This window comes from Molossus molossus, unplaced genomic scaffold, assembly GCF_014108415.1.
Source record: "Molossus molossus isolate mMolMol1 unplaced genomic scaffold, mMolMol1.p scaffold_m16_p_13, whole genome shotgun sequence".
Lineage (NCBI taxonomy): Eukaryota > Metazoa > Chordata > Mammalia > Chiroptera > Molossidae > Molossus > Molossus molossus.
In genome coordinates this window covers 44,856,452-44,870,057 of record NW_023425348.1, presented here as the reverse complement: position 1 = coordinate 44,870,057, position 13,606 = coordinate 44,856,452, and the positions used below count along the sequence as shown (strand labels likewise).

General features: G+C 42.8%; 1 protein-coding gene across 1 annotated transcript in view; it reads right to left on the bottom strand.

Moving 5' to 3' along the window:
* P4HA3 (prolyl 4-hydroxylase subunit alpha 3) overlaps window positions 1-9,154 on the bottom strand; it is a 37,888-nt gene extending 28,734 nt beyond the window's left edge. Inside the window, exons 1-3 of the mRNA XM_036259389.1 lie at window positions 8,929-9,154; window positions 1,305-1,447; window positions 395-618 (exon numbers count right to left, since the gene is read on the bottom strand). Coding sequence (XP_036115282.1) covers window positions 395-618; window positions 1,305-1,447; window positions 8,929-9,128 — 567 coding nt within the window. The 5' untranslated portion in view covers window positions 9,129-9,154. The remainder of the gene's footprint in view (window positions 1-394; window positions 619-1,304; window positions 1,448-8,928) is intronic.
* Window positions 9,155-13,606: the final 4,452 nt, after the last annotated feature.

Genomic DNA, 13,606 nt, shown 5'->3' with positions numbered 1-13,606 from the left:
ACATCACCATCTCCGATCCCTCTCTCCCACCCTTGACCCTGCTTCTCCCTTCCACCAGCTATTCATCCGCAGGCAGGGCTCTATCTCTAGGGCCATTTACCCAGGATAGTCCCAGTTTATGTTTGTTGTCCTGGCTAATAACACCCCCTCCACTCTCACTAGTGTCCTAAGTATATGATCACGTTAGCTACCGTAGAAAGAGCCTGGGTTCAAATTTTAGTTCTATTTCAAATTGTGAAACCTTAGGCAAGTTCTTCACCTGAAAATGGGGAATAACAACCAATTTCCAAGTTTGCTGTCAGAATTAGAAACACGTAAAAGCAATCGGGATACAGGTATTTCATCTACAAGAAAGAAGAGCCAAGCAACTCACCCTCTCTCTGAATACTGTTACCTTGCCAACTTGGAAGCAGTCATCCGCTGTGAGGGAGAAAAGCCGTCTGGGACTGTACAGGTCAGTGACCGCGGAGCCAGTGACTCTCTGAAAGACACCTCGGGCAAGGCCCTTCACATTGAGCATGTACACGTCCTGCAGCCGCATCAGGGCCCTTGCTGCTCCCTCAAGGTCTTCAAAGGCTGGCAGCTCCTGCTCTATCTTCTCGTAACCATCTTTCAGAGCTGTAAAGGTCATGAAAACAATCCACCATTCAAAACACAGGCAGTGAGCATTTAATACACGCAAGGCACAGTCACCTGTTCACATATTTCACGATCAGAGATGATGTTTGATTTGCTTTTCTCCCCAGTGGCAAAGCACAGTTCCTGGCACAGAGTGGATGCTTAATACAATCTCCTGAATCGGGAAGAACGGCTCTGGAGTAAAAACTAAGGCACACACCTTATCACATTCTTCCAGCCTTTCTCCAGGAAACTTTCCCTTTATGGGGACAATTCTTCTTCTTCTGAACTTCCCCAAAGTCAACAAACTTGCTCAAGTACAAAGTAAGGTAAATTAGGAAAGTGATCCTGCTACAGATCACATTGTAGTAGCAACTTAATAAAACAGAAATTTTTAGAAGTCATCACTTTCTACACATATGTAAATGGACTGATATAACCTGTCATTCTTCGTAGCATTGTAGTGAAGAGCAAGTGAGACAATGGATATGAAATTACTTTCTAATGTGAAATTATATAAACATATTAACAAGGGGACCTAGTTCTGTGTAATAATTAGAACTAAGGAGATCAAGTAATACCTACCCACTTCATTATCCTTCATCACATCCCATCAGAATCTCTCTCCTTTCCACTGAGTCAGGAGATAGAGTCTTCTCTTTACCCTCCAGCCCTCCTCCTCATACCTCGGATGTTTTCACTGGCCTCCAGACTATGTACCACATTCCTCCAGTCAGACTGTAGGCGTTTGATGAGAGTAAATGCAAGCAGAGGGTTAGACACAGGGGGTGCTGAATCCTCATGCAAAGAAAGCACCTTGTCATAGAACCTGAAAGAGAGGACTAGAATGATCTTATCTACTGATGCAACCACTACGCCTAGGAAAGACTGGCATGGTGTAAATACATTAAGAGTAGTTAAAAATGAAATGCTGAACCCCTTGAGACTCAGTCATTTTCTAACCAATAAGCACACAAAAAAGAAAACTACCAACACAACAAAAGTAAGTCTATTCATTTGTTCAGTCAATGAGTCAGTCTCTACTGGTCAATTACTGTACATCAGCATCATGCTAGAGGCTAGAGATACAAAGGCAAGACAGGGTCCAGGTCTCAAAAAGTTCCCAATCCAGAAAATCTTTTTTCTCTCATCATTTGATATTCAACACTTAGAATCTGGTAGAAGCTCAGAAACATTGTTCGATTAATTGCAACAATTGTAATACATGTTATGAGAGAAGTGAGTAGGTAATGCTATGTAATGCTACAGCAGTCTTTCGGCAGGGCACCTAACCCAGGTGGGAGTTAGAAGGTATAGGGAAAGACTTCCCAGAGGAGGTGATGTTTGATCTGAGTTCTGAAGGATCAAAACATTTATAGCTACTACTTATTGAGCCCATACCATGTATTAGGCATTCTGTTAAGGGCTTTAAATACATATCTCATTTAATCCCCCAGCAACGCTTAGAGTAGATTCGATCATGCCCATTTTACAGGAGAGGAAACTGAAACATGGCCACCTGTTAGCAACAAAGCCAGGAATGAACCCAAGTCTGCCTGACTCTGAGGCCTGTTCTCAGCTGAATGTGCCATTCTGTTTCCCATGGAGCTAGAACAAAGAAGGGAGGAAGAGTATTTTTTGAGCCAACAGGGACCGATGAGTACAAAGGCACAGAGACTTGACATGTTATTGTTCATTCAATAAGTCAGTCTTTCTTGGTTACTTGTTAGTTGTCTGACTCCATGCCAGAAGCTGGGCAAGACAGGGTCCAGTGCTCAAGGATTTCATGGTCAAGAAAACAGATGTTTTTCTCATCACTCTGTGCCTAAGTTCAATACATATTTCTATGAAAGAATGAATAAAAAACTATATTCTTCTAGAAGTTAGGAACAAAATTTTGAATAAGACAATAACCTTAGTCTCAGAGACTCACAGTCTGGTGGCTAACATAGACACACATAATTATATTATGGATGCAACACCAGCTTTATGAACAAGGCTTAGGGGGGAGTAGAGAAAGGGAGTGATTGATTTGGCCAGAGAAGGTCAGAGAAGATAATCTCTCCTTTCACAGAGGAGATGCAAACATGAGGAAGGGAGGAGGAGGCCTCCTTCCAGGCATGCAGAGACAGTTCCAAGGATGCAAAGGTACAGAGAGACTTACAAGCAGTTCTGTGTTGCTGGAGTGCAGGGTGTGTTGGGAGATGGGCAAGTCAGACAGGTGAAGTGAGGAGCACCTCACAGGCCTTGCTGAGGAATTTGGTTTTTACCCTGAGTGCAACTAGAAGCCACCAAAAGGTTTTAAATGAGAGTGGGATGCACTATGATATGTTGACATATATAAATCTGTGAAAGGGTGGGGAAGAGGGTTCAGAAGTGGAAGTGACTGGAGGCAGAAAGACCAGTTTGGAGGCCATTTCAAAACTGCAAGCAAGCCCTGGCCGGTTTGGCTCAATGGTTGGCGTGTCGGCCTGCGGACCAGAGAGGCCCGGGTTCAGTTCCTGCTAAGGGCACGTACCTCAGTTGTGGTTCATCCCCCGCCCCGGTTGGGGTTGTGTGGGTGACAGCCACTTGATGTGTCTCTCTCACATCAGATGTTTCTCTCTCTCCCTCCCTATCTCCCTTCCTCTCTATCTCAAGATAAATGCAAAAATGTCCTCAGGTGAGGATAAAAAAACAACAACAAAAAAACTGCAAGGAAGAGACAAGGAGAAGCTGAACAATAACAGTGACAGTGGGGGCAAAGAATGGCATGGATTCAAGAGAGATATTTAGAAAGTAGGCCATGTAGCCCTGGCCGGTTTGGCTCAGCGGTTAGAGCATCGGCCTGCGGTCCGGAGGGACCCGGGTTCGGGTCCCGCTAAGGGCACGTACCTCGGTTGCAGTTTGTCCCCGGCCCTGGTTGGTTGTGCGGGTGGCGACCACTCGATGTGTCCCTTTCACATTGATGTTTCTCTCTCTCTCTCTTCCTCTCTCACCCTCCTGCTCTATCTGAACAAAAAATGGAAAAATGTCCTCGGGTGAGGATGATAAAAAAATAAAAAATAAAATAAAATAGAAAGTAGGCCATGTAGAAACTGATGATGGCTAATGGGGAATGAAGAGGTAGGATTTCCCAGCATGCTTCTAATCTTTCTGGCTTGCCAACATTTGCAGGAAAGGGACAGGATGGTGGGGCCAGAAGTGATCATCTTTCCAGTTAATTTCTCTCCTCTGATATCCTACAAGACTGTTCATATAAGCAAAAGGTGCTGTCTCCTTTTCTGGTCTACTGTAGTTATTCCACTTCTAACACACCAGCAGGATTTATATTATTGAAATTTATTGATTATAATAACGCAGATGTAAGAACTCTAGTCCTACCCTCTTAGAATTTCCCCCTTGTTTTAAAATTATTAACTTCCAAGAAATAAAATAACAACAAAGGAAGTAAAAGAAAAGAGTGTGCTCAAAGTAAAAAGGATATGGACTTAGGTGAACGTGTGCAAGAGCACGTGAGAACACAGGAGTTCTTTGGCAAGAGTGGAGGACTTCCACGAGTGGAAAGGGCGAGGGTGAAGAACACAGACAGTGGTTGGGTGGGGACATTTCAATGTCTTCAAGCACAGTCTGACCTAAAGATTTCTCAAGGGTGGTTCCTGCAACTATAAAACAGAACTTGAAAATAGAAGATGACTTGCCTCAAGGTACTTCCAGGGAACCAAATATTCAATTCAAGCATGAACTAAGGATAGAGAATCTGAGCCTGGATGCCCCAGGAAGGGGATGGGAAGACTGTCAAATACCAGGATGTCTCTGATCCCCAAGAAGGGCTGTTTGAGAACGACTACCCTACAGTTTTGAAACTAAACCAGTCTCCAGGGTGTGGGATTTCTTTTTACTACTCATTATTTCCTGCTTCAGCTCCATATGGAACTACTTAGTGAAAGATATTCCATGGCTAGACAAAAAAAAAAACACCCAACTTACAAGTGGAGGCTTGGGCTTGAGTCCAACCTGAAAAGTAAGTGTCCAGGAACAACTGAGGCTGAATGGGCAGTGATTTTATAAAACAGTTGGACAGGGAGGCGCTGGGAGGAGACTGAGACTTATCCTGACCCAGCCTTCAACTATCCTTCAGTTTCTTCCTCTATAAAATGACAGAGCTGGTCTAGTCTAGAAGATCTCTCTTCTAACATGACTATTCTAGTACTTCTTTCCATCACCTTTTCTGCAACTGAATAAATAGATTCCTCATCTGGTGCTTGAGGACTAATGTTTAACAGGCATCAGGGGAAACTGAGGCACAAAGGAAAGAGGTAAGGCAGAGAGGTGAAGACTGTCATCAATCAGATCAAAAGCACTATTTCTCTGTTCTCTTCCCAGCCCACTTTATTTAGGGCAGGGCTTTGATATTTCCTGCAGCACAGAATCCAATTCAGCGTTCAGATACAATACTTTCTGTTACAGAAAGAAAAAAAACAACAACTATCAACTTATATCTAAGGCTGGTTTGGAATCCAAACGTTGGCCCTATGCCCAGCCCTGAGTAAATAGCTGGTTTTCAGAGACTGAGTAATTGGATGCTGAATTCAAACCTCACGGTTTCCTAAATGGCAAATGTTGCTGAGAATGGAAAAGCAGATCCTTTCCTTCAAGAATTTGCACATAAAATTCGGAACCCAATCCTTGCATTAAACAGAGTCTGGACAGATGATCCAACCACAATACATGGGCTATTTTAATTCAACATGTTTCTCCTTTGGAATTCAGAAATGGCTTTGCTTCAGTTCTTCTGAGCCATTCGGAGTGGTTAATTCTTAGCACAAAAATAACTGCTGCTGACACTACTCTTTTAATCTTGGTAGGTTTTAAAACCTGTATCAACAGAAAAAAGCTAGAGGTTAACTATATTATATATATTTATCTATACATTATATTTACATATGTAATTAATATATACTATGCTAATATATAACTATATCGACTATACCGAGTGTAATTTTTATTTATTAATGTGGGTAGGGAGTAGTTTCAACATCAAAAATGATTTCATTTCTAAACTTAAAAATTCAAAGAAGAGTATCAGTTGAGGCCCTTAGAAATAACATCTCAAGTCCATAAAATCACCAGATTGGGAGTATAAGAAAATGAGCAGGAACTGCCCAAATTCGTGCTTTAAAAAGTAAACATTTCACTAGGTTTTAGAGCACTGACTCAAGAACAGATAGTCTCTAAAATATCAAATTACACTTTCTGAAATTACATGTCCATAAGTCATATGAGAAGAGGATCTAGATTTTTTCTTTTTATTATCTGAGCTCTCACAGTCCCAGTTACTATTTGGAGCCAAACCTCGGTCTAGTTTCACTAATCAGTCCTAATAATTGTAAAGATCTAAAATTTATTAAGCAATTATTACATTCCAAGCACAATGATAAATACCTTTATATGGTATTTAATCCTTTCAAGAACCCTGTAGGTAGGTACTATCATTTTCATTATTTTACAGATTTAAAAACTAATTCTTAAAGAGGTAAAAAAAAGCTTGCCCAAGTCAGAGCCAAGGATTCAAATAGAGGTCTGTTAAATTCTTGAATCCAGACTCTTAACCGTTATGGACTCTGGCTTCTCATAAAACCTCGGGTCTGGGTCCTGTCATATCAGATAAGTAAGCAGTAGAACATCACAGCATGATGGAAAGGGAATCAAATGAATTGTGTCCTAGTCCTGGATATGCTATCTCTATTTCAGTTATCATGTTGGATAGGTACTAAACTTTAGTTTTCTCATATTTTAAATAATTTCTCATTTGTTTAAGAGAGTACCTACTTCGAAGCATTGTGTGTCAGAGAGAATCAAATGAGGTAAGGTCTGTGCAAAAAACCCTACTCTGACAATGGTAATGGTGATATGACAGTGAAGCCCTGCCCAGCTGCTTTAATCAACAGGCTCTCTTCTGAGCTTCTTCCCTGAGAAGCCCAGCACTGGCATCGGGATTCTGACCCCCATCTCTGTCTTGGCCACCAAAATAAAGAGGTTAGAGGCAAGAGAACAAGCACATGAGTAGCAGGGGGCATGCTGGGATCTGAAATCAAAGACAAAAAAGTCTATTTCCATTCATAAACTAGGACTCCAATGAATCTAGACCAGCGATTTTCAACCCGTGTGCCACAAGAATTTTTAAAACATGCAATACTTGACTAGTCATGGACACTGACCTCTTTTCCCTTAGATTGTCAAATAAGAAAATGACAACAGCCAACACAACAATAGCCATCTGGTGTGAATAAATCTAAACTATACCTATTTTTTTTGTCAGATCGGCAAAAAATATATGTTTTGGTGTGCCACAGAATTTTAGTAATTAGTTTATGTGTATCATGAGATGAAAGGTTGAAAAACACTAATCTAGACTAAGAACAAAATTAAAATATTTTGCTCTGTAAACGTGGGTCTATAGAACATTAGGCAACTATGCTCTTCCAAAGAGTGGCAAGAATTATGGAAATTATTATCATTTATTGTTATTAATACACACATACATTATATATGTATTTCAAATAGCTTGTATGTGTATCATCACGCTATTTGAAACTAACAGTAAATTTAAACATGACTATAACTGCTTACATACCTAAGAGCACGTTCCAAATTACATCATCATCCAGTCACCACTGAGTAACAAACAAGATCTGTCACAAACACTTCCACACACAAATTGGTTCTCTTGTTCATGATTCTCTCACGCAGCTCTGGTGTCCCACACACCTTCTTCCCATGTGCCCCAGAATTGATATTACCAACACAAACACTCACTCACAGTTTTATAAGCAGTACAATATGAGCCAGCCCTCTGTTGTCTCAGCTCAGCAGGGGGTCACATGACAGTATTAATATATTCAGATAATGATGTGGTTACACCACTGTTTCTCATACTGCAGCTTCTCGATGTCCCAAGCAGAGAAGGCACAGCACATACTCACTCATATATGTGGTATCATATGCAATCATTCATCTTGCATAGTTTGACACTGACAGAGTCAGTATGTGATGACAGTGTCCCAGTGTTCCAAGTCTACAGTATTTTATCCCACAGTGTTTAGCACTAGAACTTGCTGACTGCATAACAAAACAATATTGGCTGAGCATCTGCTTGTGTGTGCTATACACAGTATCCTCTCGCATCAAGGACGGTTTTACCCAGTAATTTTTTTTTTTAATGTGTTTTCATTGATTTTTTTAGAGAGAGGAAGGGAGACGGACAGAGAGATAAAAACATCCATGATTGGCCGCCTCCTGCACGCCCCCTACTGGGGATCAAGCCAGAAACCAGAGCTTGTGCCCTGATGGGAATCAATCAGCGACCTCTTGGTGCAGGGGGTGACACTCAACCAACTGAGCCACACCTGCCAGGCTACCCAGTATTTTCTTGGTGTCAAATACTTTCATACACATATAACATCCCAGTTATCCTTTATTTAGAATTTAGAGAGCTCTTACATGGGTGAAGAGAAGGGAGAGCTGAAAGCACAGGAGCATGGCCACCTCTGATTAACAACCATGGCGCTACAGACTCCACCCTCCTTGAAGGCAGGGTTGGATCTTGCTCACCATTTCATCTGCAGTGTCTGGACCAGTGCTTGGCACGCAAACATATATGTTGAATAAACCGATGAATGTGAAGCATTATTCACATAGGGACTTGTACAATTACTCAGCATCTTCTACATGCGGAGTGTGATATCCATAGTGTCATGTCCATCCAGTCTCAATAACATGTAAGTCTCCCACATGGTCACTGAATGTCACCTGACTCATACTAAACACCAATACTTTGGGTCATATGGTCAACACGCATATGGCTACAGTATCACACAGTATTCTCTCCATCACGCCCTGGTAGCATCTCTGTGTATCTGTGATATGGAGCCTGGGGCCTACATGCTTGAAATAGTGCCTTGTGAGGTCCTTCTTGGCCTCAGAGTCACTTCACTTTCCACATTGTATCAACTTCGCCGTGTGACGCTGGATCTGGAGCGCCATTGTGTGTGTGTGACCCCATAGTGTGTGACACAGAGTCTCTGGGGTCATACTCAGTCTCAGTTTCGCCGTCATCCCACGCCACAGTGTCTTGGGGCCACACACTGGGTAACAGTGGATCTGGGGAGTCACACCCACAGTGTCTCAGTCTCACTGGGTCTGAGGTTCCACGCAGGGTGACAGTGAGTCTCAGAGCTAACCCCCACCCTGTAGTACAGTGTCTGTCTCGCCCTCTGACTCAGTCTCCCCCATTCAGGGCCCCCTGTCGCTTCCCCTCGGTGCCCTCACCTGGTCAGATCCCGCAGCCGCGCCTCCTCCCCGCGCAGGTAGCGCCTCAGCAGCCCCAGCAGCCGGCGCTCGGGCGCCAGGGCGCGCGCCACGCTGGTCAGTGCCGAGAACGTGTCCCCGCGCGCCGCAGCCCCTGCCGGGTCCCCTGCCCGGAGCGCCAGCACCGCCAGCAGCGCCGCCAGCCGCGCCACGGAGCCCATAGCCGGCGCGCGCGCGTCCCCTCGGACAGTCCGCCGGTCACCCGCCCCGCGGGCACTACACCCCGAGCTGCCGTCCGCCCGCCCCTCGGCCCCGCCCCGCCCGCTGGTCCTTCCCCCGCCGTCCGCCTACCAGCCCCCGACTCTCTGCTCTGACACCTCCCCTCACTCTGCCTCCCACCCTCCTGCCCCTCAGCTCCCCACTCTGCCTGGGGGCTGCCCGCAACCTCTCCGGCTGCCCGGCCTCCACTAAATCACAGCCCGGGGCAGGTGGGTCCGCTGGGCTCATACACACTTGGGGAAACTGAGGCAGGGGATAGGGTGAGCGATGCATTCACTGGTCTGTGCCTGCACAGGACATTCAAAAAAAAAATTAGCCACACACACACCCCATGACCCCCACGGGATCAAGGTAAGGAAATACAGAAATACCACTGGATTCTAATGGAGAAATCCAGGAGAGTCAACAAGGCGTTATGGTCATAGTTGTGCAGGTAAAGAGATGTGAGAGAGCAGAGGAAAGGAAAACATTTCACTAAGGACTTGACATTTGAGCCATCTTAAAGGATAAGTAGAATTTGAATGGAGTGAAGTGGGTAAAGGCCATTAGGGCCAGTGCACAACAAAGCTAGAACCCATAGAACTTAAAACTCAAAGGTCCTGGGTCACTGCTCCACAGAACATACTCCTGGTCACTTAAGCAAAAAAAAAAAAAAAAAAAAATGTCATTCTTATATCCTACTAGGCTACTTATTCTTTCCCCCTCTTTCCCAGGTACTGTTCATTTATTCATTTAACAAATATTTAATAAATGTTACTGTGCCGAAGACAGAGAAATAGTAGATCCAACCCTGGACTCACAGAAGGAGACCAAAATGTAAGCAACCATAATAAAGTGCTATCAGGATAACCGAGGGTTGTGCAAAGAGCAATGGCAACTCTGAGGAGGGAGCACATCCCATGCCTAGGTGGTGGAAAGGGCTTCACAGAGGAGGCAATGTGTGCAGGTCCAAAAGGATGAAAAGGAATTGTTTGAAAGATGACAGACAAGAGAGGGGTGGGCTTTCCTGGCAGAAGGTACCTGTGTGTATTAAGGTTTGGAGATGGAAAATAGTATGAGTTCCAGAAATAATGAAAAATTCCTTGTGGTTGGGGCTGTCAGATTGTTAAGGGGATTTACATATACTAAGAAATTTAGTCTTGTCCTTGAAAATCTAATGGAAGTTTTTAAAGTGTCAATAAAAGTCATTTAGTTGACTGAGCCAGGTTTTTTTCTTTCCTATTACCTTGGTTAGAACCTCCAGTATAATGTTGAATAAAGTGACTAGAGAAGATACCTTTTTTTATCCTCACCCGAGGACATTTTTTTATATTTTGTTCAGATAGAGTGGGAAGAGGAGAGAGAGAGAGAGAGAGAGAGAGAGAGAGAGAGAGAGAGAGAGAAACATCGACATGAAAGGGACACATCGAATGGTTGCCACCCACATGACCCAACCAGGGCCGGGGACAAACTGCAACCAAGGTACATGCCCTTAGCGGGAACCGAACCCAGTTCTCTCCAGACTGCAGGCCAACGTTCTAACTGCTGAGCCAAACCAGCCAGGGCTAGAGAAGATATCTTTGTCTTGTTCCAGATTTGAGGAGGAAAGCTTTCAGTCTTTCACCATTAAGTATAATGTTAGTTCCTTTCTGTTCTTAGTTCAAATTCTGTCAAATTCATTTTCTGTATCTATGAATATAATATTGTGGCTTTTATCTTTTATTCTCTTCATATAATCTATTATAAAGATTGATTTTTTTTTGGTTGTCTAAATACAGTGCTTTTTTAAATTTTTAAAAATTTATTTGTTTTTGTTAGAGATGTCCTTTCTTTTTCCCCCAGACACCTCCTCCCCACCCCCACCCCATCTTCACAATACTGTTGTCTGTGTCCATTGGTTATGCATATATGCATATAAATTCTTTGGTTTATCTCTTTCCACCATCCCATGCCACCTCCCTCTGAGGTTTGTCAGTTTGTTCCTTACTTCCATGTCTCTAGGTCTGTTTTGCTCATCAGTTTATTTGTTCATTATATTCCACAAATAAGTGAGATCGTGTGATATCTGTCTTTCTCTGATTGGCTTATTTCGCTTAGCTTAATATTCTCCAGGTCTCTCCATGTCATCTCAAAGGGTAGGAGATCTTTCTTCCTTACAGCTGCATAGTGTTCCATTGTGTATATGTACCACAGCTTTTTTATCCACTCATCTATTGATGGACACTTGGGCTATTTCTAGACCTTAGCTATTGCAAATAGTGCTGCTATGAACATAGGGGTGCATATATTCTTTCTGATTGGTGTTTCAGGCTTCTTAGGATATATTCCTAGGAGTGGGGTCATGGGGTCAAATGGCAATTCCATTTTTAATTTTTTGAGGAAACACCATATTGTTTTCCATAGTGGCTGCACCAGTCTGCATTCTCACCAGCAGTGTACTAGAGTACTCACTAAAAAAATTGAATAATGGACTAGAAAGAGCATTCAAAACTATCCCGTCAATCAATCTCTTCATCAAGGGTCCTCTATGGGCCAGTCCTCTGCCAAATCTTTTATAATATCTATCTCCTTTCCCTCAGAATAAGCCTATGAGGGATGTATTTTTCTTCTGCATTTTACAGCTGAGAAAACTATAGTTCACTGAAGTTAAGCGATTTAGCTGCAAGGTGGTAAATATTGAACCCAGGGGCTCTTATTCCCACTTGAGTTCTTTTCCATTGCATCATTACTTCGGGTTGCTCATTATCAGTTTCTGGGTCACATTCAAGGAGAGTTTCTGGGGGACTCACTTCTCCTCAGTTTCCTTTCCTATATCATGAAAGGATTCAACCAATGGATCAGTGTTCCTAAAAGTGTGTCTACAGTCCATCAGCATCAGAATCATGGAGGAAAGAGTGGATGTTCTCATGAAATATTCAGATTCCAGAGCCCCACCCAGACTCATTGAATCAAAATATAAAGAAGAGGGAGTCAAGATCCAGGAAAATGCATTTTTTCTTTCTTTTTTCTTTAGAAACAAATGGGAGTCTGGATGTTTGATGGGTAGATAGTTTTTTTTTTTTTTTTTTTTAATATTTTAAACTTAAAAAAATATATATGTTTTTATTGATTTTTTAGCGTGAGAGAGGAAGGGAGAGAGACATAGAAACATCTATGTGAGAGAGAAACATCAATTGGCCACCTCCTGCATGCCCCCTACTGGGGAATGGGCCTGCAACCCGGGCATGTGCCCTGATGGGGAATCTAACCAGGACCTCTCAGTCCATGGGACAACGCTCAGTCCACTGAGCCACACTGGCTGGGCCAGGAATATGCATTTTAACAGGCTCTTGAAGTGATTTTTTTTGTTGTTAATCCTGACACAAGAATATTTTTCCCACTGATTTTTAGAGAGTGGAAGGGAGGGAGGGGAGAGAAAGAAAAACATTGATGTGAGAGAGACACATAGATTGGTTGCCTCCCACATGTGCCCCGGGATTGAACTGGCAACCCAGGCATGTGCCCGTGAACAGGAATCACACCTGAGACTCTTTGGTGCGCAGGCCAACACTCTAACCACTAAGCCACACTGGCCAGGGCTTGAGGTGATTCTTACTCATGTCTAAGTTGAGAACACTTTATTAGTTTTATTCCCAAACTTCCCTCTAGCTTTGATAATTTTTGCTTCTAAGACATTACATTTGGAGGGTATATCTTTGTATCTCTCTCATCTTCTACAGAGCCTGGAACTCAACATATTTTTAGTGAATGAATATATTTGAATTTGAAAGTCAGATTGAAGTCTTTGCTTTGGTATTTACCAACTGTGATTCCTTGGGAAAATTACTTTACCTCTTTGACCCTTAGAGTTGCCATAATAGTAACAGTCCCTATCCTGGCTCCCAACAGTTGATGGATAAATTAAATCATGTTTTTGAAAGCTCTTGATTTCACCTTGAAAGATGCTTTCAAGTTGAAGAACCACTACAGGTATAAAGTGAACACTGACAGGGGTTACCTCAGTCCTTCAAATTCACAGGTGGCTCATCTATAGCTCTCTCTTGAGTGGACTGAATAGGGAGTTAATTAAAACTCACCACAGAACTTATACGCATAACTGATGGACATGGACAACAAAGCTGGGGACGGGGTGGGGGGATGGGGTGGAGGGTGTCAATTGGGAAAAAAGGAGAAACATCTGTAATAAAAATAAATTAATAAAGTAAAAGAAAATCACATTTCTATTCAAAGTAGGTAGGGTCTTGCCAAAATAACATGATTTTTTAAGGAGAAATTTGAGGCAGTCTCATAGTGCCCCCTGGTGGAACTAAAAAGCCAACTCAACAACTCAAACCTTTTTTTTTTTTTTTTTTTTTATCCTCACCGTGGACACCTTTCCATTTTTTGGAGAGAGAGAGAGAGAGAGAGAGAGAGAGAGAGAGAGAGAGAGATATCGACGCGA